General features: G+C 45.4%; 1 protein-coding gene and 1 long non-coding RNA gene across 3 annotated transcripts; one reads left to right on the forward strand and one right to left on the reverse strand.

Annotated features, from left to right (window-relative positions):
- Positions 1-23: 23 nt before the first annotated feature.
- On the reverse strand, positions 24-2,409 carry LOC107316347 (uncharacterized). Of its 2 annotated transcripts, none has more exons than XR_014948420.1 (2): positions 2,234-2,409; positions 24-636 (listed from the first exon to the last, which is right to left on the reverse strand). It is a non-coding gene; the product is annotated as an uncharacterized LOC107316347 (long non-coding RNA). The 2 variants fall into 2 exon arrangements; XR_014948421.1 differs by having other exon boundaries at positions 24-1,493.
- A 187-nt stretch (positions 2,410-2,596) lies between these two features.
- On the forward strand, positions 2,597-11,110 carry NABP1 (nucleic acid binding protein 1). The gene is made up of 6 exons (XM_015867680.3): positions 2,597-2,917; positions 3,062-3,200; positions 6,113-6,184; positions 7,185-7,257; positions 7,484-7,550; positions 8,858-11,110. Exons 1-6 carry the CDS (start codon positions 2,827-2,829, stop codon positions 9,043-9,045), a joined length of 630 nt encoding a protein of 209 aa, XP_015723166.1. The 5' UTR covers positions 2,597-2,826; the 3' UTR covers positions 9,046-11,110.
- Positions 11,111-26,183: the final 15,073 nt, after the last annotated feature.

Raw genomic sequence — 26,183 nt, forward strand, 5'->3', positions numbered from 1 at the left:
AGATGACAGCAAAACAAAATAAATTAATAACAACTCTGGTTTCTTTATACATCATAAAGAAGCAGAAGATAAAAGGTGGTTTGCTTTGCAGGTCACCTTCACAGCAAATAGGAATCATTCAAACACTGCTGGATAATACCCAAGTCACTCTCGTGGACTGGCTACTGGAATGCTGATTAAAAAAAAAAAAAAAATAGGAGAAATATTTTAAATGGATCTTTGTGAGAGAGAGAAAAACTGTTCATCAGTGGAGGAAAAGACACTGTTAACACTTCCTTGAAATGGACCTGGAAAGACCACGTCTCTCCTTGACAATTAAAGAGAAGATGGCCAGTTCTGTCTTCCCAACTCAGCCCCAGCCACTTACAGATACAGTGGGGGTTTGTGACCTTGTCTTCTTGCATCAAAGTAGAGCTTTGTGTCTTTTTGCAGTTGGCAGATAGGAAAAATTTTCCTAGAAATCGAAGAAATGTTGAAGTTGGTGGAAACTTTTGAGATGATCCCAGTCCAACTGCTCCCAGGCAAGGTGAACTACAGCGGGTTGCCAAGGACCACATCCATTTGGTTTGGAATATGTCTTTCCATCAATGGAAACTTCAGAACCTCTCAGAACAACCTGTCCTGGGTTTTGTCCACCTACACAGTAAATATAAAGAAAGGATTATCAGATGCTTCCATTTGAGCTTCTCGTCCTATCTGTGGGCATTACTGAGAAAAGCCTGCCTGCCTTCCTCCTGCTGCCTTCACCTGATTTCATACTTGTTGGGATGGATCTTTCTTAAGCATGGCAGTGATCCTTGAATACCAACCAGCAATTCTGAACCTGTTCTCTCCACGACTGTATTACAAGCAGATCTTCAAAGAGGCAAGAGCTTTTTCTTCTGAAACCAAGGTTGCGGTCCTACCTTTCACCCTGCTCTGTTCTTTTAGAATCCTGAACTCAGTCATCTCACGGTCACTGTCACCAAGGCTGACCCCACCTCCACATTCCCGACCAGTTCTTCTTCCTTGTTTTTATGAATCACGTCCAGGACAGCAGCTTATGCCATTAGCTCCTTGACCTGTGCCACGAAGCTGTCACTGATGCACTCGTGAACTCACTAAGATTGCTTGAGACCTGCTGTGTCCAAGATTCAGATGTAAGGGTACCCCACAACAACTAGGGCCTGGAAATGGGAAGCTTCTTCTAGTTGTTTGAAGACTTCAGTGAGGGCACAGCCCCATAACTGCACACAGATTTCCAGCAGGTCCAGGGAAAACGAGCAGAAGGAATAAGAGAAGGGAGCTGCTAATTATCGACCTTACGAAATTCCTGCTATCCCTTCCTTCTTCAGCACAGATGTTGGGGGCTGGACACGGCCTGTCTCAAGAGGAGCTGGACCAAAAAGGTGTACCTCAGTCTCATTTACACATTAGAACTTCCAGCCCTTCCATCTTCTGCTATGGTTGCTCCAGCTGGAAATACTGACACCGAGCTACTGTCAAATGGCTCCCTGCCAAAGAACAGCCCAGGTTAGTACAGCAGCACTCTCCATCCTAACGCTCCTGGTGGTTCTGTAATTCATCTTTCCCACTCAGGAAAGCTAACAGGGCTACTTTGCTACGCCTTTCCAAAGCCACACTGAGCTATCTGGTGTTTCCCTTTCTGTTCAAGCTCAAATCCGTAGATGGCAGCAGTTAGGAAATACTTGGCCACGCATTCTGCCACAGCAGAGCCCTGCTGCAACAAGTGTTGTGCAATGCTTATCCAGAGCGGTCCTGCTGGGTGCAACTCAGTGCTCAGCGTAAAACATGTGGTGCATGCAACAACCGCAGAGGAAGGCGGTGTGAACCAGAGGGTGATTTGCTTAAGACCCACAAGAGCTTAGTGAAATCAAATCAAGGGGCTCCTGCTACAGTTCAGGGTCCGTGCCTGGGCTTTTCATTTTCTCTTATTCTGTTGAGCAGGATTTATGCTCATGTTTTCCCCACATGAAATTTCATTTTCTCTTATTCTGCTGAGCAGAATTTAGGCTCATGTTTTCCCCACAGGAAGGCCCAAAGCATGGTCCTGCAGTGCTGTATGTCTTCCATGTGACCTCTAGGCACGTATGGAGCACTTGGGCCCATCAGATTCAGCCATTGGTGCTTTGTGGACAGCAAGACGAGCCATCCTAATGGCAGCACAACCTTCCCATGAGTCCCATTGCCACTGGAGAGCCGCCTTCCAGGAACCCTCCGTGCTACGACCCACCTGCGTCACAGCCAGACACTAGAAGAGCCTAAAGAGGAGCCGAATCGCTTTCTAACGCCCCCCTTGCCGCACCGCCCTCAGTCTGTACACTGTGGGGCCGCTCCCAGCACTGAAGCGATCAACGCTCGGCAGCCGCCCCACACAACCCGACCCTCCTGCTGGGGGCGGGCCCGGCCGAAGGCAAAATGGCGGCTGCGCCGACCAATCAGAGCGCGGCTCCGGCGCGCGCCCGCCCGTTGCCCAGTCCCCGCGCTCCGCGTGCTCCGGACGGTTCCATTCGGCAGCGCCTCCCCCCCCCGCCCGGCCCTTCGGGTGGTCGCGCCCGCTCGGTATATAAAGGGGCTCGGAGCACATGCTCGCCTTAGTGCCGGCGGGAGCGGGAGGAGGGCGGTGTGCGTTGTGTCGGTGTGCAGAGGGAGCGGTGGGGGTCGAGCGAACCTCCCAGTGACTTCGCAGCCCTCGGGTGTCCGTGTCCCCGTCCCGTGTGAGGGCTGCCGGTGTCCCCCACCCGGCCCTGCCTTGCCGCAGCCGCCCCGCGGGATGCGGGTTCGGCCCTGTCCCCCGCTGGCCCCGTCCCCCCCGCCGGCCGCAGCATGAGCGCGGCGAGCGATGCGTACGTCTTTATAAAAGACATAAAACCGGGATTGAAAAACTTAAATGTCGTCTTTATTGTGCTGGAGATCGGTAAGTGGCGGCCCTCACGCCCCGCCCGGGCCGCCCACGTCCCGCGGAGCCGCGGCCTGGCCGCGCCGTGCCCCGCACTACGCTCCCCTTGTGCTTCCCTTCCTCCTCTCCTTCCTTCCTTCCTTCCTTCCTTCCTTCCCGCAGGGCGAGTCACCAAGACCAAGGACGGGCACGAGGTGAGGTCCTGCAAGGTGGCCGACAAGACGGGCAGCATCATCATTTCCGTGTGGGACGAGATTGGCAGCCTCATCCAACCGGGGGACATCATTCGCCTCACCAAAGGGTGCGTAGGGGGGACTCGGCCGTCGCCGCCCGGCTCGGGGAGTCCTTTGTCACCGTACGAAGGTTTGGGGTTGGGAGCCGCGGCCCGCCCAGTTGGGGCTGACTCGTGGTGGTGGAGCGGCCCGGAGGCCGCTTGCCAAATGAAGGCAGGCTGCTCCAGCCCGACACTGCCCAGCGCCAACGTGTGCCCTGCGAGCTGCTGGGAGGGGCCTGTGCTTGTCACGGGCGGCTGTGCTGAGTGACTGAGTTGGGCCCGAATAGCTGGAGTTCTCTTCCTAGGGAGCACATGCAGCAGTCAGTCCCAGTCTGTAAGTGAAGGAGGGCAGGGAGAACCGTGCTCTTACCTTTACAGCCTGAACTGCACCCCAGCAGTCCGCTCCTTAATGAAAAGCTGGAATCATTAATGTCTCTAACGTAAGAAAGTTGCTTTTCATTGCAGTGGGCTTAGGAGAAACGACAGGCATGGGAGAGCCTTCTCAAATTCACCATAAGCCTGCACATTAGAGAGGCATTGCAGGGCCTACATTTGGGTAGGTGCTGCTTAATTACTCACAGAAAAACCACCCATACCAGGTTTTGTGGCTGTGGGAAACAAAATAATTAAAAAATCCTTTTTCACTTTACTTTGCCATTTGCACTGTAACAGTTGCTTTCATTTGAGTTCACATTAGTTACTTTACGCTTCAAGTATATTGCACTGATACTTTCTTCCACAGGGCTGCAGGAGATTGCGGTGCTACAGCATGTGAAAGATCCTTTTAATTGGTGCTTATGACAAAAATAAGGAGGAGGTGACTCGGTGGAGGTGTTTCCTGAGCTCCTCCGCTTGCTCATTTCAGTGTAGTTCCTGATTTCTAGACAGAAACTGGATGACCCTTATTGCTGAGCCTGTAGCTGCTTCCTCCTATGCAGATGTTTTCTGTGAAATGAGCTGACTCCTCAGCACAGGAGGTTCTGGGGAAGCAGAAGCACGTGGCAGTGCTGGAGCACTGAAATGTGCAGAGTGAAACCAGGGCTCTGGGCCAGGACAGGGCCTTACGCATAGCTGACATTGAAACAAGTTGTGATAAACTTTAGCAGCATTCTCTGAGGCCTGCTCACTGCAGCTGCTCTGCTAGTTCAGCGTTGCCAGTGGGAGGGTCATTGCATCTCTTCGTTTCAAAAGCTGAGTTTGGCTGGTAGGAATTAAATCCATGAGCTGACATCCACCATCTTTGTAGGTGGTTAAGTCATGCCTTCATCTACATGAATTGCAAGCCTACTTTAGACTGTGTAATTGCAAAAGCCTAGTACATTCTGGTTTGGCTCTTCTATTAAAAAAAGCCTTCAAGCAGGCATATGGGTTTCTCTGAACACATATTTAATTCAGATAGGATTCAGTGTGGGAAGTTGCCATTAAAAGGCAGGTAGATTTCAGCTCCATTCAGTTGGGTAATCTGATTCTTTCCAGTGCAAGCTGCTTATTCTTACAAGTAGTAAAGCTTAGCTAGGCTTTACATGTAAATGTGCCTTTCTTCTGTTGATTTTCCAGCTGTTATAGATGCATTCCTCTGCAAAAGCAGGCACTGTTGTTGTTTACCATCATTGGCTGATGAACTCATTTTACAGGAAGCTGCTGCAGTTAGCATTTCTGAATTAGAAGTTCTCGAGTTTAGTATTTCATAGCCAACTCTTTCTGAGGGAAAACCACGTACTTGGAGTAATTTTGTGCTGGAGGGCATCAAGATTTGCTGAGTCTTGTCCCAGTAAATGTGTGCTTTGTTTTTCACTTGTTTCTATTTTCCTTTGTGCTCTCCATGAAGACTGTCCAGCTAGCTAGTTATTAAAGGTGAAACACAGAGGGAATCGTCTTTAAAGTGAAGGGTGGCACTACAAGCTGAAAAGGATTAGTCCTGCTTCTAAACGGACAACCCCAGGAGAAGTTCCAAAGCATTGCACTGTTTGTGCCTAGCCAAGAAGGTCACCTTCGCACTGGCATTAGGATCCTGTTCTGCCAGTGGGGCCCCCCCTAGTGCTTCTGCTGGAGGCCTTGTGACTAGATAAAGCAAAGGACAGGAGGAGGGCTCCTTATCTATCTTCTGGAGATAGACCTGGAGTATGAGTAAGTGGTGACTCCAGATTATCAGCAACTCCTGAGGGTGGAGTGTGTGGGGCTTGTGCTTCCTTTGCAGGAAGATGAACGTGTTTGTGCTCGTTTTAGGTTCCTTGCACTACATCCAGTCTTCCAGTGTGAATTTTGCTGTGTTTTCCTTACGTGATGCCCCCCACTGAAAGGAACGACTCTACAGAAGGTTTTCTATAAGCCCAGATTCAAGTGCCTGGAGCATTTGTCACTTGTGCTGTGTCTTGTGGATGCTTATGCAATCCAAAAATGCTCATAGTATGTTTCTACATGTCACTTGGAACACTGTGTTCAAACTTCTCCCTTAAAAATGTTAAAGATCAGTACTGAAAAAGCATTTTCTGTTCTGCATATCACTATCAAAATCTGTGTTCTTCAGTGAACAGAGGTAATTCTGCCCGGCCCCTACCACAAGTGTATTAGGTCTCAGAAGTGAGACTTGTTGTTGGGTGGTAATGTGGGTCCTGCTTTTGGCAAAATGCCTTTTCTGCAGGAATGGATCACAAGGTTTTCTCTAGCGAGGGAAAGAGCAAGTCTCAAAATAGTTGGCTGGTCCCCTGGAATTCCCAAGGGGTTCGGCTGAGCTTTCAGTAAGTTTTACTGCAGGTAAAACATAAAGATCAAAATCTAGTTGAGAACACTCGATGTCCCTGGGGCTTGTTTTGAGTGCAGTGGTTGTGATATGAAGTACCTTTTAACCCTTGCAGATGTCATATTTCTACTTGCTTTTTCAGCAGTGGTGTTCCTCTTCATCTAAGACTGACTACTTTCTTTGTCCTCTCTTTGGCCAGGTATGCGTCTCTGTGGAAAGGATGCCTGACACTTTACACGGGGCGAGGAGGCGAGCTGCATAAAATTGGGGAGTAAGTATTGCACATACGTTGTGATTTTATGTTGAGTTCTCAGCACAGCATCGTGGTAAGTATGAGATGTGGCGACTCTCAACAAATAAGAGCTAAGTCAGCAAAGCTCTGCTGTGTGGTCTTGAATACGTACAATACAGGTACCTGTGATGTGGGTTTTCACTTTGTTGCAATGACAAGTGAAGCGTATTGAGGCAGATCAGCCTCTGTCATGGTACTGGTGTGGATTTTACAGTGAGGTGGTAATGGGGTGGCATATTAATGACAAAGCACTTAGTCACTTAGCTTGAGTTACCATTCTGATGGAAGCCCTGTGTCTCTATCATGCTTGAGAGAAGCAGCACAAAGAAGGAAGACAGATGTAATTTGAGTGAGTCCTGTCTAAACAGAAACAAGCCTCAAACTGTCTTTAAACAGCTTACAGGGTGAGACGGTGTCTTTTTGTGGCTCAGAACGAGAAACATTTCAGGCAGGAAACAAATGAAATAGCAAGGATTCAAACCAGAGGAGCACTTCTGTTGTTATAAGTGCTGCAAGAGCCTTTGTAGACGTTGGAGAAATAGTGCTATGGGATAGCCTCCCTTTTAGGTGAGGAATGATTGGCAGATTTTCTTATTGCCAAGTGATTGCCTCAGTGTTGTCATGCAGTGAGTTTGAAGTCTGGCAGGTTGGACTGAGGTGAGTCTTAGTCTAGGTCCTGTCTCGCAGCAGGAGCTGTACTTCCGTTTAACTACTCTCAGTTGCTTAACGATCCAAGTCTTTATTTCTGCTATAATTTCCATGTGGTTGCTTAGTGGGCCTATTTGTTAGGAGTCCCCTTAAGTGGTAAAGGATGCTCTGACCAAGGTCCTTTAAAATCTTCTGACTCCTTTCTGAAGGAAAGGGCTCAGGATTAGTTCTTGGTGGTGGGTTATTTGTGTAACATACATTCTTTGAGTAGCGGAGTTGAGAACTTCAAGAACAGTTTTAGAACTTGCCCATAATGGTTATTTCTCCTCAGGTTCTGCATGGTATACTCAGAAGTGCCAAACTTCAGTGAACCCAACTCAGAACATACTGGACAGAACAAACCGGTATGTTAAACTTGTCTGAGACTTCTTGAAGTGCTCTTTGTTATGAATACTGTGACTCTTGTGGAATAACGGTCTTGAACTAATAAGTAGATCGAAGTCAATAAGTGGAGTTGCAGGTAACTTTTATATAGAGCTGCAGTAACGGGGACAAAATCAATCCCTCTGTGTGAAATTATGTGAACTTCTCTGATCCGTGGTTTTTTTTTGTGTTTATATCTCTCTGAAGGCACAAGGCGAACAGAATAATAGTTCTGCTTCAAGTAATATGGGTTCTTGTACGTTCGGGCCGATGGGTAAGTCATTGTTCATTTTGTGAAGTGAAGGTATGTCAACGATAATAAAAAGAAACTTATTTTAAGGTTCTGTTCTACTGTGTTACAACAGTGTACTAGACTTAAAAACACTTTGGAGTGGAGAGTGAGCCTGCAAGCACATCAACACAAACGTTTGCTGAATAATGGTTTTGGGGTTTGTCTCCAAGAAAAGGAAGAGATATCAGAATAGTCTTGGAACCTTTACCATGTAAAAGGGATTTTACTAGTTCTGGGTAGTTCTGGTGCTTTCAAAGACTTTGGCTGCTCTTGAAGTTCTGCTTATGAAGTGGAGTAGGAGGAGGCATTTTATTTAAACCACCTGAGACATTAGCCTTAAAAATCTTGCCTATTACCACATTTTTCTGCCAGGTTAGCTCCTCAAAATAGGTGAAAGTTGGTGGTAATCTGAATTCTAATATCTGAGCTAACTGTGTGGTTTTGTAATATACTGTATTTAAACATTAAAGCTTAACTAAGTTGCCTCAAAGTCTTGAGTGGATGTAAGCTCAGAGGGAACCTTATTTGTAGCTGCCTACACAAAGCCCAGACTCGGTGCCTGGTGTCGTACAGCTGAGCTCCGCTGATGGATGACTGCAAACTGATCCGTAACACGCTGCTCCTAAGCACAGTGTAACTTCTAAACAGTGACTGTCTGCTTCTTTCGTAGTGTGATCATTTTATATTTTACTTCCCTTATGAGCCTTCTTTGAAAACGAGTGGTTCTGAGCAAAGAAGGGCAGTGCTTTCTGAGGCCAGTCTCTCCTTTTCCAGAATGAGCTAAGTGGGCATTTAGACCCGTTTGTATGTAGGCACATCCTCAGAGGAGGTGAAAACAAAACATGAACAATGATGCTTAAGGCTCCAATTTGTGAATACTTAGTGCTAGCTGACTTGCTTCCGTGACTGGATTTCACTAGACAGCTTTCTATTCCAAAATCTGGTCATGGGAAATCATGCCGTATGTTAGGCACAGCTTACGTACCTTTTGCTTGCTTCTTGATTTCTGCCCTCTAATATTTTGGTGTGCTGCCCACAAGACAGTGCTTCTGAAAGCATTAGTGTAGTTTCTTTTAGACTCCTATATAATTCCCTGTCTTGCTTTTGTTGGAAGGGATGGGGGAGAAAAGGTAAGTTGCAGGCCGGGGTCTTGAGAAAGCCAGAGGGGCTCTTTCTAGTGCTCAGTGTTTGTTGATTGCTGTGAAGTCTGTTCTCTGTGTTGTTAACTTGTGCAGGGAAGCGGTGAATTGAATTAATGGAACTTGTGATGACTTTTTTGTCTTTTCTAGGAAATGGTTTACAAACTGGACCTGAATCAAGTGGATTTCCATTTACATATAATCACGGCCACTCTTACGCAGGTAGTGGGAGAGGCAATGGACGAGGACCTGTAAATCCAGCAACAGCTAATAGCGTTCAGCCTCTTCCCCCTGCTGTCAGTAATGGGAGGGACCCACGCAGAGCCTTTAAAAGATGACTATGCCAAATGTGGTTGTACAGCTTGCTTGAACTCTACACTCTACTTGAACACTTATTGCACTTTTATTTATGGTTAACTGTGAACCGGTTTGTCTTTTTTTTTTTTTTTTTTTTTAAAAAAAACCTTTTGGCCTATGGAGCAAACTTGATGTGATCTTTTTGTTTTGCTTAGGGAAGCACAGGGAGTCTTCCCATAAATTAAATGGGCAGGGAGAAAAGGTGGGTATAATAAAGAGGGTTGAGGGGTAATGGTTTGAAGAGTGCGAATTAAAACTTGGTACCCTTTGTCAAATGGAAGAAAAATTTGGTAATGTGTATGTATTTTTGTTTCTCTTGGTCAGCCATATAGCCTTAAATGGTTTGTAACGTCCTGTGTGCTCACACGTTGACTTCCATTAGGGTTAGTGGGAGTTCTTCGTATTGGAAGAGAAATGACGGAGAAGGGCGAAGATGCTGTACTGAACTAGGTGTCCTTAGAGTGAATATAGCTTGCAAAAGCAATAAGGAAGTGATGTGGTCAGCACTTTGTGGTGCCTCCTAAATCAGAACTATCAACTCAGACAGAAGTTGAAGGCCGCGGGAGTGTCTTGAGGCCTGACCTCTGATTCCAAAAACCTGTATGCTCTTATAAAAAAAAAATTCTCAATAATATGCCATTATTAGTGTCAAAGAGAGCGACACTGATTCTTTTTGCTTTGGGGAGAAGCTTGGTTACTCGTTCTTGTTTTGCTTGGAATGTAACAGATCTAAATCCGAGTAGCGCTGGAGGATGTTGTTAGTAGCTGTTCCTGGTGCAAAAGCCCAGAGCTACCGTTCCAGGTCTCAGAGTCTCCAGGAAAGAATGAGTTTCAGAAACTGTTCTCAAATGCTGCATTGCATATCTCTTCAATGAGACCGCCTACTTTTCCTTCATTTGCTTTTCCTAATGCATTATACATTACATCAAGCTGGATGTGTTGATTGCAGAGGTACTGGCCGAGCACACAGCTGCAGTTCTGATGCTGTAAGCTTTTGTCCCTCTGTTTTATATGGAATGTGAGTTATCTCTTAGAGAACTTAACCCCCACCCCGATCTTCCTGGGAAGGAAGTTGCTGTGGATTTATATCTGAGATTACAATGTTTGACTCTAGAGATAAAGAGCTTTGTGCCATATTTCGTATCAGGTTTAAAATACAACTTCGAAACTGAGGTGTTATACTGGATTTGTCTGTTCAACTCTTCTTATAGCTGACCTCTCGAATAAAAATTGCACTAACCGTTTCAAAAACAATTTTAACTTTCTTTGTCAAGCCAAAAAGATTTTGTTACAAAAGGCTGTTTCTGAATTGCAAGTTGTCTCCTTTGGCATCGATGTTCATTGAATATATCCTAAGTTAGTGATGTTTACAAGATATGTTTGGTACTCATGAGATGATTTGTTGACAGTGGCCTCTAAGGGGCAAAGGTTCCTTGCTTAATTCTGAACTACCAATCTGTCTTTTAAAAGCAGGTGGCAGCAGCAACAGATATCTGAAGGAAGCTCTAGGGAGACCTGTGTGCTGTTTGTCTCCAGTTGAAGTGCTTTCCTAATTCCTGTTGCCAAATTTGTCTTGCGTACAGGGGAGGGTGACGTGCCTCCTGAGGACGCTCGCTGGTGCTGATACAGGAGAACGGTGGTAACTTGTAAACCTAAAGCATGCAGTGAATTCTGGGGAGGTGGCGTAAGGAAATGTGCAACTCAGGGACTTAACATTGCTTATGTATTTAGTAAAAAAACAACAACCGTGCATAGAAAATAGAGAAGCTTTTATGTGGTGTTGCATTAAGATGTTTGATACGCTTGTGAGAAGGAAGCCAGGAGGACTTGTATACCTGTGAAGTACAAGTGACGTGTTCCAAAGGTGAATGAGATGCAAATATAGTGTGAGAGCTGTGCTTTCCAGTCATAGCTGTAACTGTAGTAAGTGAGCGATACGATTGATAGCACGGTGGTGACTTCATTTTTGTTGGGATTTCTCAGTTGTGGATCTCTGTGTTCGTGGTGATCTTGGTTTCTCTACGATAATAAAGAAGGTTGATTATAGTTCTGAACCCCTTTTCGGTGTATTCTGAGGTACCTACCTGATGTTTGCAGCTCTATGCGTTTAGGCTTTTTATTAAGCTAATAAATGAAGTTGTTCACATTTGAAATTGAGATTACTGCTGATAAATGATGTGAAGTTGCAATGTTTGCTGTCCAGTGGACCATTGATTTGCAGTTGAGAGGAAAAAAACCCAAGAGGCTGGTCTCCATGTTGTCAAGGTTAGTAACGTTCTTGCTTTCATGTTTCTTGTGTGAAACTGTTTCGGTTTATTAATGAGTTTTTACTTCTTTGCAGGGAAGATGCATACCCTGAAAAGTCGGATGGACTTTAATGTAGATATAGCAACTTCTCAAGGTTCCTCTGAGCTTCCTGTGAAGCTAATACAAAAAACCAAGTTCTTTCCCTCAGAGGTAGCAGTGTCAACATAGAGAGCTCTCAACTTGCAGAGACATCTGGGAACCCGCTTTGCATCTGGATCCTGTCACCTTGCCGTATGGAGGCTTGCACAGAAACATTTCTCTATGTAAACAAGCAGTGATCATAAATTACCCAGACACTAGAAGCCTGTTTGTGGGGCCCACTGGTTAGGGCTGTAGTAAGTCCTTAACACAAGTCTTGAGATAGGAAGGACACTGTCCAGGACCTTTAAGTTATTCTCTTTCTATGTAGTGTGGATCACTGAAGGGAGGAGCTTGCGGGGTCTTCCCTTGTCCAGTCCAACTACAGCCTGCAGTGCAGCTGAGCTTTCAAGGCACACTTGAATCACCTGGCAGCAGTGAAGTCTCACTAGTGCTGCACTCTTCCCCCCTACCGAAGGGACTGCTCCAGATCAGCAATGTGGCAATGCCTAGTTTTGCTGTGTGCTCAAGTCCTTTCTTGGTGTGAGTTATACCCACGCCTCCCTAAAGTGGAAAAGCAATCCTGTACTGTGAGACACCACCTAGCCTTCAGCATGTGGTCCACAGGGACAAGGGGGGGGAGGAGGGAGTGCTAAGTAACATGAAACCAGTGATTATGCATCACATGCCGTGGTCTTGTGTTTACAAGTCATCTGAATAGCTTTGGCCTTTAGTTAAAACTGCCCAAGCTGCAGTCCTCTGCAGATCTACAGTATTTCACAAGTGCTATTAAGAGCATGGGTGTTGAGTGCTGTTTCTGCAGAGGTGCTGTGTGAGATCTTGACCTCAGTGGAGTCTGTGTAAGTGACAGAAGTATTGTGAGGATGCTAGTCATGGCCTGACAGCTCAGATCTGTGAGCCCAAGAGAGTTCTTATAGGCCTTAGTGCCTGTGTTTTGCTTGTGGGTTGCTTGTTCGGTGGTCCTTCTCTACAGCTCCCATTCATACCCTCCCAAAACAAGGAGTTGTTCTTGTAGAGGTGGGTTCTATCGGCAGTTCCCCAAGTGCATTGCTAGAACTAAAAATTAGTAGTAAGGAGGAGGGTGGGTACAAGCATTTCAGCTGGAGCTTCCCTGCTGTGTTCGCAGTGGCCCGGTGTTTTCTCTGCTTTTCTTGCATCTATAAAGTTTTGCCCCATTTTGCTCTTGCCAACGAGGCAAGCAATTCCTAGCACAGCCAAGTGCAATCTGGCAGTGTTCTCCAGGAGAGCCCAGTGTGGCTCTGCATGTAGAGTTAGCCGGGGGCTCACACTTGATCATTTCACATTAATCAACTTCAGGAGGTTCTCCCCTTAGCTAAGCACAGGCATGTCAGAGGAAAGTGTGGGCACCCAGGCTCTTGTGAGAGGGTACCTATGTCCCATTTCATCTCTGCAAAACCAAGCAGGGTTGGTTTTGCCAATTGCCCTTGCTTCACTTTAAGAACTCATTCAGAGATGCACTTTCTGATTTGAGCTGTGGTTACTTTTCTCATTCCTTTCTCAGTCCCAAGGAGTTTGATTTTGTTGCAGCCCTTTGTGGGGGTTTATCTTTTTTGATCCATTCTGTGCTGGTCATCTGCGTGCATGTGTATTTTTCTACACGTGAACACACAACATTTTGCAGTGAGAAGGGAAAAAATCCTAAGTAAGCTGGTTGCTAAGCTACAGGTGGTGGAGTTTAAAGGGATTATAAACTAAGTTTGGAAGTGACTAAGGGGAACAGTGAAGGACTTGGTTTAGTTTTATAATTTCTTCCAATTTTTGACGTTTGAGTTTTTTCTCAGGAAGGAAGCAATGTAGATAAAAGAGCTGCATCTATAGCCACACTCCCAGCTGATAAACAGGGAGCAGGTTTGTACATTTCCTGGGGAGCAAGATTATGAAAGGTCTAAAACGTCATCATTTGTCAGAGCTCAGGAAGGAAACTTCTCATGTTCAGAGGTGGCTCCCTCCTGTGTTAATTAAGTTTGGGTGGGGACTGTGCTGCCCTCTGGAAGTCCAAGGCACTGCTGCCTTCCAGTGCTGACCAGCTGCCATGTGGTAGGGAAAGTGGCAAGTAAAAGACAAAATCAGCTTAAAAATTGATAACCTGATCTCTAAAATAGTGCAGTTGCATGTTGTAGGACCACACAGGGGGGATTTTTCTGTTTTTTTCTTTTTTCCTGATTTTTTTTTTTTTTGTTTGAAGAGGAAGGAGAAACCCCACATCCTGCCATGCAGGCTATGCAGCTGTTTGCATGTGATGTGTTCCACCTGGTGCTTGTGCTGTTGCCTGGGCCAGGCCCTTTGGCATGTTCTCAGATAAATTCCTGCTCACCTGGGAAAGCCTTGGAGCTGGGAGGCAGTGGAGAAAGGCCTGGAACAAGAGAGCTGGTGGCTTTGGCAGGTAGATGTTTAAAATGCTTGGCAAATGGTGTCAGGAGTGGCTTGGGGAGACGGGGGCTGATTTTGGTGCAGGGCAAGAGTGAGGATGCATTAAATAATCTCCTGAAGCCCTCTCCACTGTTATTTGCTATGATTTATGCATTAGCTTCATTTTTGTAATTTCCTCTTTTCCTAGGTTGATTAATACTAAATCTAATTTTCAGTAATCAACTTGAGCATGCAACTTGAAGAGATGAGGTTTAGGCTGATTGCAGTGAAAATCTACCCATCCTGTCTAGCTTGAATAAAGCAAAACTATTTTTATCTGTAAATTATGCAATATTTTCATGGAGCTCTGCAGCCTACTTATATTTAGCCTTTGAATGGAGCTCTCTGTTTTTTTCAGATCACCTAATACCAACTTGGAAAATGGTTTTTTTAATTACGAGAGACCCACCTGCATGCCATCAACCAAATTATTAGCGAGGCAGGGAAGGATAACCGGGACTGCTGTCAGACTTCAGCTGCGTGTGAAAAAGGTTTAAATGCCAGGAACAGAAGTTGCCAAGAAATAACTTTAAACACCAGGTGCCGGAGGAACAAATTAATACGGCTTATTTTTAGAAATAGCTAATGGAGACCTGATGCAGGCTTTTCCGTGTACAGCAGCACTTGGCTGAGCCAGAGAATCAACGAAAGTACACGATCTCTTAAAAGAAAAAAAAATAGGAATAGATGCAATTTAATTAAGAGCCTTAATTAAGGAGGAAAAGAGAACCTGCTCCCTTCTCCTCTTATTTGTGAGACTCCAGTGAGCTGTTCCTGTGCTCTTACTTATCAGAATTGCCTTTGATGTGGTTTGGGATGACCTTGAAGTAAGAAAGCCCTGTGCAGAAACCGCTTCTGAAAGCCTTTTACTTGCAATTGCAGTTGAGTTTTGTTTTGGCTGCAGGTTGGTGTTGGCAGGGCCCGCTGCTAGGAACAGTGAGCCTGAGCGTTCTCACTCAGCTCATTTCCTCCAGTGGTGCAGGAGTCAGAGGTAATTTCTAAAGGAAGCAGGAGCTGAGATTAATGAGTATCACAAAGCCAATAAGAGACAGGTAATTGATTCTTTAGAGTTGGAATGGACCTTTTAAGGCCATGTAGTCCAGCTGCCCCACAATAAACAGGGATGCCACATCTAGATCAGGTTGTCCGGGGCCTGGCTCTGCTGGGCCTTGGAAATCTGCAGGGACAGGGCATCAACCACATCTCTGGGCAATCTGTGCCAGTGCCTCACCACCCTCACTGTAAGAGACTTTTTTACATCCACCCTAAATCTGCTGTCTTTAAGCTTGAAACCACTTCCCCTTGTCCTGTCACCACAGACTCTGCTGAAGAGTCTGTCCCTTCTTTTCTTAGCTTTTCTTTAGATACTGAAAGTCTACTCTCAGGTCTCCCCAGAGCGTTCTCTTCCTCAGGTTGAATGTCTGTTGCTCTGTCAGCCTGTTCTCACAGGAGAGGTGTTTCATTCCATGGATCATTTTCTGGCCCTCCTCTGGACGCACTGCAACAGGTTTATGTCTCTTCTGTACAGAGGACTCTACATTTGGGCACAGTAGTCCAGGTGAGGCTTCACCAGCACAGAGCAGAGGGGTGACTTTGGAAAACTGCAATATGTTTCCCCTTGATTTTTTTAGCTAAGTGGATTTGCAGAAGTATTCAGGGCCACTTTCTCAGTGCTTTCTCTGAGGACACAGGTTACAAAACCCAGGTATTTCTGGTGGGTACAGCTGGTTGGGAGTGATGCTGGAAAGCAGAGGTATGTTGCTGATGGGTGGCTGTTGGTTGTCTGTTAATAGGTAATGACCTGTTGTGTCTGTAACAGCCTGGTGGCTTTGGGGATGTGCTTCAGCAGTCCATTTTCACTGGGCGGAATTGGCATTGGCAGTGCTGATGGGCAGATCTTTGTGTAAGAGCCTGGTGTGATGAGTGTGGTAGGGTGCAGAGGCTTGTTGTCCAGCTGTTTGGTGAGGGCATGTGTGGGGGTGTATCCCTATGACTGTATTTTTAGGTACTGCAGGTGTTTCCTGTACCTGTCTGATGACTTGCCCTGCTGCTTCTGCTGATAGCCATTTTCTAAAGTACAATTCTGATTTGTCTCTAACTTAACTTATGTTATGACTCATTTGGAGCAGGTTTGTGTTGTTATTTTTGCCAGTACTGGATAGTTTGAGAGTTACCAAGGTAATTCCCAGCCCTTTCCACTGAGGTCCCTGTTTCTCCCTGGGGTTCTGTGGCACTGCCGGCCGTAGTTCTGCTGATGGGAGTCCCTGGGGTTTGGAAAAGCACTTTGTGAGTCATCCTAACAAGTTGTTCACAGCTCCAGGCACGGGGCTTCCGATTTGGCTGCTGAGAGGACTTTGATAAAGAAGAAAGGACTGTTGTTTTTTTCTTCATGTTGCTGACTGCAAATGAAAAAGCTTTTCACTTGGGAGTCGTGGGTCATATTTATGGAAATATGGAGAGCAGTTGCAATATTTGTAGTAGTTACAGGAGCGATTGAATCTATCTTTTATTGATACGTATTTACATGCCCACAGAAATCCTATTGCACAGTAGCTGAGAGTATTTTATTTAGATTTAGTATTTTGTAGTGGTTTTTTAGTGCTTCTCTATTATCCGAGGAGTGTTAGATTCGATATTTCAAATAGAAGTGTCACCAAACAGCCGGAGGTTTTTAAAAGATTTTTATTTTACATAAGGATAAATGTTGAAGATGCATTTTTCAGAGACGCCATCTGTTCCATGTTGACCTTAATTTTCTGGATGAGTGCTTTCCTTCAAACGTTTTAAGTCTTGTCTACATTTCATTTGCTTGGGAGTGTTTAGGATATTTGTTGAACAGGAAATCAGATATTCAGAATGCAAACACACCATTACATTGCAAATTATTGCCTTTGTATAATTTAGCAAACTGCTGGGTAAATAGTTGTGCAGACTGGCGGGGGTGACGCTGCCTCTGACATCTGGCAGGTTGGCTTATGGTGGGGCTGCACTTCATAGAATCTCAGAACCATTTGAGTTGGAAAGGCCATCTGGTTCAAGTCCCCTGCAATGAACAGGGATACCCACAGCTCAATCAGGGTGCTCAGAGTCTCATCCAGCCTGACCTTCAATGTCTGCTTGAATGGCTCTGGCCTGCTCTGTAGGCACTTAGTAGGAACTGGGGTAGGATAAGGGCTTGTTGGGTTTGTGGTCCTGGTGCACTTTGCTCTTCAGACAGAAAAATATTTAGTTTTGCAAAACAAAAATACATTTCTTTCCATGCATCTGTTTTTCTGTGATGTCTTCAGGAATTACTTCATGTTGGTAGCATCGTCATAGAATTTATATGATTTAAAACCATTGGGTTGTGTGCTCCTTAGATTTCTGTAGACAGTTCTGCAGCAAGAGATCTATTTCATTTTGTATAAATAAATCTTTTGAGACAAAACATCCAACTTTTATGTGATTTTTAAGGAGGTATTCTTTAAATACTGCTTCTGCTTGGGTATGGTCAAAGCTGCACAGCAGCATTAAGTGTATGTGTGGTGACAAGATGCATTTTTATCTACTGGGTTGCAAGTTAAATGTGAAGTCATTGTAGAGCAGTTTGCAACAGCGCAGCTGTGTTTCTTAAGTTGGTAAGAGAGCTTAAATCAAAATGCTTATCCCTGTGAATATCTGGACTGCCTTGAGGTGGCAGTAGATGGAATGTTTGTTGTAAATGTCTGAAGATAGGGAAGACTGCTGCTTTCTGCAGGCCCCCAGGGGAGATCAGCACAAGCAGGGTGGCCAGAGGAAACACAGGGTGGATTTTGAGAAGTTTTTTTCAAATTCACTTTGCACAGAAATGAATTGAAATCACTGTTTTGAGTGTGGTTCCCTGAGGCGTGCTCTAGTTGAAGGAAATAGCAGTTAAAGCACATGCTGAAAAACAACAGTGTTTCACCTCCTTAGAGGTTGCTGCTTGTCCCAGGTAATATCTGTGGATTATACCTAATTAAGGTAGCTACATCCGAATATTGAGTTAGCTATATAAAATCACTGAATCATAGAATTACCTGGGTTGGAAAGGACCTCGAAGATCATCAAGTCTGACTGCAGCCTAACCATAGTACCCTAACTCTAACAAACCTCTGCTAAATCATATCCCTGAGCACCACATCCAAATGGCTTTTTAACACATCCAGAGACTGTGACTCAACCACCTCCCTGGGGAGCCTATTGCAGTGTTTAACTACCCTTTCTGTAAAGAAGTGTTTCCTAATGTCCAACCTAAATTTTCCTTGGCACAATTGAGGCTGTTTCCCCTCATCCTGTCACCAGTGAAAAGAGGCTTGCCCCGCTCTCACTGTAAGCACCTTACAGATACTGGAAGAGAGCAATCGGGTCTCCCCTCAGCCTCCTTTTCCCTGGACAAAGCAGCCCCAGCTCCCTCAGCCTCTCTTCATAGGGCTGATTTTCCAAGCCCTTCACAAGCTTTGCTTGCTCCTTGGGCCCAGCCATTTGGCCATTGCTTCACCCAGGGGAGCATACGCCCATCCAGACCATGTGCACCCAGCCCATGTTATGGGGGGCAGTGTCAAAGGCCTTACTGAAGTCCAGGTAAACCACATTGACAGCCTTACCCTCATCCACCGGCCGGGGCACCTTGTTATGGAATGAAATCAGGTTTGTCAGACAGGATCTACTATTCATAAACCCATGCTGACTAAGCCTGATCCCCTGGCCGACCTTTTATTGGTCCGTGATGGTTCTTGAGATTATTCATTCCATAACTTTCCCAGACATCAAGGTGAGACTGATAGGCCTTCAGCTACCAGGATCATCTTTCTGTCCCTTTTTGAAGATGGGCATCACATTTTCCAGCCTTCAATCCTCTGGGATGTTCCTGGTCAGCCAGGACTGCTGAAAAATGATGGAGAGTGGTTTTGCAACCACATCCCTCAGCACAGGTGAGGAAGAGCTTATTTTTAATGAGTTTTCTTTTTTTGTCTGATAGAAATGAATGGGTTCCCAGATGCTTTGTCCCTTCATATGGAATTTCCTTACCAAGAACTGGATAGTGTAGGGATACAGACTGGTTCTGCTGTGCCATAAGCTCTTTGCTCCCTCGCTGGGTTATGTTTGCACTTGGGGTCCTTCAAACAAAATCTGAAGGAGAGAGATGTCCCTCTGGCTGGTCTCAGTGAGATCAAAGAGCTCATGGTGTTACTATCTGGAGCCAGATGTAGGCCTAAACATCATTTATTGGCTTATCCAAATGCAGACAAATAGCTTTCACACTTGATTATGAAAATAGCACCATTTAATTGTCATCAGGGAATTTCAGACTACATGTGTTGTTTTTTTTCTCCTCCAAGGTAAAGTGAAGATCTTCTGATTAACAGCTACAGTAGAATGTGACTGATTTATTTGAGAACGCTGCTTTTTGCCAAGCATGCTGCTATAACAAAAGTACTGTTCGTTATGACATTGTACTGAGTCACTTGTTGATGCTATTTGAGGGAGAGAATTTGGTTAAGAAACTGGAACAGGATGTTCATTTTATTTCAGTCCTTGTAATCCTGAGTCATCCCTGATAGCTGATGAAATACAGAAACTCGTATATTAGACAGGGCTTCTCTTAACATAATTTTTGGATGCTGTAATTTGATAGAGGGTGAAAAATACACAAAGCTGATTTTATGCAGAGAGGTTTATTTTAGTTGTCACTCTCTGCTGAAGCACTCTTAAACTTGGTATGTATGCAGCATTTTGCTGTGTCTTTAAGTATGTTGTTGGTGGGCTGCAACACGAGTTGATGTGTACATAGCTCACAGCTGTGCAGGTATTTGGGTTTTGAAAAGGCTGTTTCCACTGTTTGCTTTTTGGCTGGTTTAGGGGATATGGCTTTTGGTTTAGTCCCACTGGCTGCTTGTGGGCTGCTCCCACTGGTGGGTAGAGTGGGGAATCCCATTACGTGCATGTGAGGCAAGGGGAAAAGGCTGTATTCACATTTTAACTGCAGTTTTGGATGTGATCTTATCCAAGCCTGTGAACTTGCAGGGCTATTGTCCAGGTGACTGTCGGATTAGTATGACCCATCAGATCCGTGATACTATCTCCTGTGGAACTGAAGCTGAGCACAGAGACTTTTCATACTACTTTGTGTGCATCCCTTCAGCTTAACTTCAGGGTGGCAGGCAGCAAATCTTTAGCAGCCCAGCTTGCTTATGGGCAGAAAATAAAGTATATTGACTCAGTTTAAAGCTGCGGGAAGAATTCATGTTGGAAGAACATAATTATTGGGTCTGGAGTCCAAGTAGGATGCACATTGCTCCTTCTAGATGTGTGTGAACCATGCAAGAGGACCTACGAAGGCTCCTTCCTCACTTAATAGAGAAGTAGAATGAGTATGGGGAATGGAGGTAAAAGCGTACTTTTAAATCATCTGCATCCAAGCAGCGTAATTCATTCATCCCTTCTGGCACAGTTGCTAATTTATATTTAAAGCAATGTGAATTTCATGAGCATTTTAAAAAATCATATTTTAAATTCAATTTGCTGTCAACTCATTTGATGTTTTATGTAAAGTCATTTCCCATAAACAGGTTACTGAATATCAAAAGAATTCTCATGCATAATTTTTTGAAGGAAATAATAGTATAATAGAGATGCAAGCCTGGCCCTCCTGAGTCAGAAACAGTGCAGGGATGGCACTGCTCCTTGGTACTTCTCTTAATGCAGTCAAAGAGTGTCCTGGGCAAGTGGCATTTGAGAAGCTTGCAGCAGTAGTAATAGTGTTTTTGAGCCTGCAATAGGCTGTTCTGCAATGGCCTAGTGATAGATAATATATGAAGAAAGACGTCAGTGTGTTCTTTCTCAGATATCAGACAGAGAGTTCGAAGGAAATGGATTGAGATGCTTCAAATACAAGAGACGTTTCCAGCAGTACAGCTCATGTGGAGCTTAATGGACTGGGTAATATTAAGAGAGATGCTGTAAAACTAAGGCATGTTTGTTAAAAACTATTGAAGAAAGATGTGCTGTCTTTCCTTGGCACAGGATTCTCGCTTGTGTTTGGAAATTGCTGTCGTCTAGAAGGTGCGGCGCCGTATGAAATAGCATCAGAACTGCCACGGAGCTGAATCCTTCACAAAAAGCAAGAGGTTGGTCTCTGGGTGACCCCAATTTCTCTTCCAGGTGCTGAGTAATGTGCCCTGGGTGTGAGCATATAGCGTGCAAGTAAGCAGCTTGGGCTCTCGCACTGATTTGATGGATTTCAAGCACAGCACATCGGGCCAGGGAGGTTACTGCAATAGCTTTTTATTTATTTATCTGTAATTTGAACTGGCTCCATTGTAGAAGTGGGCTTCTCCCTCTCTTTGAAATCTATTAGAGGAAAATCATACCATAACCCCCTGAGCTGGTACAGAGGTTTCTAGAAGGAGTTCTATGGAAGACGCAGGGATGGATGAGGTTGGCCTTGCTTTTAGGTGCTGGGACTTGGCAGCATGAACAACCACAGTGGCCCACGCCTGGGGTCCATCACAGGTGGTCATCAAGGTTGTGCCAGGTGTGGCCTTCCTGTCCCATCACTCTGGCCTTGTCTGATTATGGCCAGGGGTTGGCTCCTGCTTTTCTGTGGGACAAACCCTGCCAGAAGCACTGTGTGTCTTTCAGCTCTGTCTGCAAGCATGTGGCATCCTCTGCATTACAGGGAGACACGATGGCTTCTTGTGCCTATAGGTGGTGTGAGATTGCTGCTGTTTCATGGAATCCAGAGCTTCTATTTATTTATTTATCCTTTAAGGATTGCAGTCTTGCTAATAGTGGGTTCAGAGGAATGAAAGCTTGGTGCCGTGCCAGCTATAAGTAACAGGTGAATCAGAAATGCAGCAGGGCTGCCCCTACTGACACAGCCAAAGTTTGTCATTTGGAGCTCAGCAAATAAAAACCAACCAAACAAACCCAGCATTTAAAATGATGTAGGGAGCTCCAGTAAGTCTTTGCAGGCTAATTCTGCAATTGTGTATTCTGTTGATCAGACTGTGGGGTGTCCTATAGGGCTTGCAGGCAGGTTGCACTGCGGCTCTGGGAAATCTGAGCAGCCTGTTGAGAAGTGTTCTTTTTGGAAGAGATGTGAAATATTACTAAGCTATTTAAGGGTGATGAGGCACTGGAACAGGTTGTCCAGACTGGTGGGGAATGCCTTATCCCTGGAGATATTCCATGTCAGGCTGGGCGGTAGCTTTGAGCACCCTGACTGAGATGTAGGTGTCCCTGTTCATTGCAGAGGAGTTGGAATAGGTGGTATTTAAAGGCCCCTTTCAACTCAAATGATCCCGTGAAGTTTATTCCGTGTTAATACTTGGTTCAATTCTTTATTCCAAACACACCATTGTGAATTGCTGTGTGCAGATCTGCCCCGCAGAACACACCTCTCTGCCCTCCAGTGTCTAATGCAGGTAGGCTGAGAAGCCAAGGAGAGAGAAATGTAAGCAGTGCAGCCTGTGTGCAGGCATGTTTTCTATTAGGGTTTGTGCCTGTGTGCTGCAGCTGGCAGTTGTCTTGCTCACAGCTGCTCAGGGGATGGCAGTTTCTCTTCGTTGCAGCTTTCAAGTTTTGAACTGTGTCTGTTTCCTATAGAAACAATGACAAAAAGCATCTTCTGGGCTGTCCCCATCAGAACAGAAACATACAATTGGGGATAACTGGGTTCTGACAGCTTTCCAGCGGTGTGGTTGCTGATTGACCCAAGCTTCAACAGGTAGCTCAGCAGAGGAGCAGGGCTCACCAGCGTCTGTAGGCTCCGTGCCCAGCAGCACACTGCTCTCATCAGCCTGGGATTAGGGCACGATGGCACTCAGCATGAGATGCAGGGTGATGGTGTTGCACTGAGGCCTCTCGTGCTAATCCTTGCTTAATGCGGCGATGCTGCCGTTGTTAGTGGCTGTTGCTGGACAGGATTAAGGAAGAAAAACCTGTGAGAAGCAGGGATTGGTCACGCATTATCTCCCTGTATCTTTTAATCTCTCATGTGGCAAGGCCTGATGTTTTCAAGTCTCCCTTTTGAAAGGGCAGATAGAAACATACTGCTGCTGTCTGGAACCTTTAATCTTTGCATGGAAAATAAGCTTTCTTTGCAGAAGCAGGATGCTTTTGCAGATGTTCTCAGAAATGCTGATGTTGTGCCTTGGTTGATACGGCCAATAAAAAATGAGGTCTTGTCAATCAAAACTATTACTTTAATGGTAAAGGCAAAAATGGCAAGTGCAAGAAAACCAGTGTTAGAGAAAAACGTGCCTCACTTCCTTGGTCTAATTTATGCAGGAAGAATTGAGGCTTTTATTGTGAGTCTTGATATCCACACACTGTTCAGTTATGAACCGTTACTGTTTTAGTTACTGTTGGCTGCCCAGATGATCTTTGTCAGTTTATTCAAGGCATGTCATTACTTGACTGTGTTTGGGGAGGTTGCTGCGAGCTCTGTGCTCCAGCCTGGTAGAGCTGCTGGGCTGGCTTTGGGACGTCTCTTTTCTGGATGTTAGGGAGAAAATTCTTCTCAGAATGAATGATGAGGTTTGGAACAGGCTGCCTGGGGGGGTAGCGGAGTCACCGTCCCTGGAGGTGTATGAGAAAGGTGTGGATGTAGCACTGAAGGACTCTTAGTGGGTATGGTGGGGGATTGTTTGATGGTTGGGCTCGATGACCTTGCAGGTCTTTTCCAATATTAATGATTTTATGATTCTACTCAATGATTCTATGAATATAGAATTTGACTTGCAGGTGTGTACTTAAGCATGCTTCAAGGCATGAAGGTTTCACGTGTGCAGGTGCTGCTGGCACTGTCAGTTGCTCACACACTCATTTCTCATAAAGACACAAAAGGATACAAAACCCCCCCTATGTATCACATTTCTGAAACAGTAATACAAAGATTCCAGGGGTCTTAGTGATTAATTAGATTCAAAATGGCAAACATGACCACCTAGCAACAAAATCGAATCGTATGCGAATAGTGCATTAACTCAACTAGCACTCCTATTTTGTTTCCCATCCCTACTTTAGCCATTGGAAGGTAGCACCGGTCTGACGCAGACCCTGCGTGTGCTTATGGCAGAGCCTTTTCCTTCCCTGGGCAGAAGCCTCAAAGAAAGCATCTGCTCAGATATCCCTATTCTCCTACACCCTCATTATTATCTCATGACTTAATCATAAGCTGCCTTTAGCTCAGGTCTGCTTGTAACGTCTTTTTTTTTGCTTTTGACGCGTGGGCTTTCCTTTTAATGTCTTGGTTGTTCGGTTCTGCGGTGAGTGATGGGACTGAAATACCTGCTGACAAGCAGAGGATCTTAAAAATTCCTTTTGAAATATACCTGAAAATTGCAAATTTGGGTCTCAGATGCAAAATCCAACCGCTCACCACCCAAGGCGTGAGAGAAGGCATGGGCTTCTTGCACAAACAGGTGAGCAGCACTGGTATAACATGCAGCTTCTGTGTTTAAGGCTTGCTGTGCTCCCAGATTCAGGCCTACTTTCTTACTGGGGAGTCTCAAGATAGTCAGTATTTTCCTTAAGGCTCAATCTTCCAGTCCTGTGATTATGAGAAACTGCTTTCATTAACTAAAATTGGCCTGAAAGCATGAGAGCGATCAACTGGCAGATGCTGCTGTCTCGAAAACTGCAAGACAAAGACACGTACCCCTACATTTTAAGGCCTTTTGGCTTTTGGGGTTGTAATTTCTTTCCGGGAAACCGTGGTGATAATTTTGGTGTGCTACTGACAACTATTCCCAGCTGGCTTTTGTTTTTAAGGTGGCACCTGGAAGTTTTCCTCCCCCCAGTTTTACTTTTTCAGGACATATCTCATTGTGAAACACCCAGTCTATTTGATTTTGGGAATATTTTTTGTTATTTATGAATTCTATATTTGAAATACTGTTTTTTCTTTGACTGGAAGATGGGGACATTTTAGCCAGCCCTCTGTGAGCATGACTTGCTGACAAATCCCTCACCGGGGTGTTATTTGCTTCTAGTCGCATCGCCCACACCCACACTGAGGTCCGTCTGCTCTCCTTTGGATGATGTGCATGCAAAAAGAAATTGGACATCTTAAGCATCCATCATTATGTCCCCCATAGGTGTGCATTTTTCATAGCAAGAAAAGAGAAAGTGTCCGAGTGGGGAAGAAAACATGCATTGGGAACTGGAAACCTTGGGAGCAGCGTGTTTGTATTGTGCTCTTAGCCAGTGCTGCAGAGATTCCGCAGTCCCCTTGTTAGCCCTTTGCTGCATGCAGTACTTTTGTGGTTCCACTAAATGCTGAGCTCACCTGGTTCAGATCTATGCACGCACTAGCGACATGAGGAGGAGCTGCTGCTGCCCGGGTGCTGCCAGGATACCGCCTGCTTGCTGGGGAGGTGCCAGCATTTATGACCGATCTCCTCACCTTTGCCAGCATGGTCCTGCCTCGGCTCGGCGGCTTTCGTTGGGTTTCTGTAGCACGGCCAGGCTCACTTTGCCCTCCTGTGGCTGACAGAGGATGTTCAAGACGTCTCTATCCCCGTGCATCAGTGCCCTCCAGGGCTGGAGTCGGCTCAGATTTTGCCTTCTGCTTGAAACAGTTCTGTGACGATTGCATTCGGTATTTAGGATTGCTTCTAGGGGTAAGTGCAAGCGTCTCTCCTCATCGTTTAACTATCGCTTCCGATTGCCGCTGTGGTTTTGAACTTTGCCATCTGGAGCAGCCAAGAGAAAATGAGTGTATGATCCATTTCCTTGATATGACGTATGCCCAAAATTTTATGAAGAGCACTCCACTGCCAGTTCTTCTTTCCTTAAGCCTTGCTGGCAAAATCATTCACAGTAGCGGGAGCTTCCACGGTGAGAGCTGAAGCACTCATTCACTTCTTATGATACGTGTCTCTACCCCAAAATAGCACTAATATTGTTAACCTCCCACAGAACTGTTCCTTCTTCAGCTCTTCAGACCTCTGTCCATTCAGGTGCTTGCTACTGATGGCGATTAAACTGTTAATCTGTTTTCAGCTGCTGATTTGTTTTGAGGAGCTGATGAAATACATCAAGAGGAGACAAGACTCTGATGTTGGTTGCTGGCTCTGGATGTCGTTGCCTTCTCGGATGTGGCAGAGGTGGGTTGTGTCAGTAGCACGCAGGCTGGCTTGAGCATGGAAACATGCCACCTTGTGCCATCGTGGGGATTGTGCCTGTGGTCTCTCTGATTAGACAGCTGGGGCTGCTGGGTTGGTTTTCTGCTGAGAACTGGACTTGGTCTGTGGGACAGTGTGTAATGGCTTTCAAG

The sequence above is a fragment of the Coturnix japonica genome, chromosome 7, assembly GCF_054131305.1.
Source record: "Coturnix japonica strain WE chromosome 7, WE-NBRP24, whole genome shotgun sequence".
Classification (NCBI taxonomy): Eukaryota; Metazoa; Chordata; class Aves; order Galliformes; family Phasianidae; genus Coturnix; species Coturnix japonica.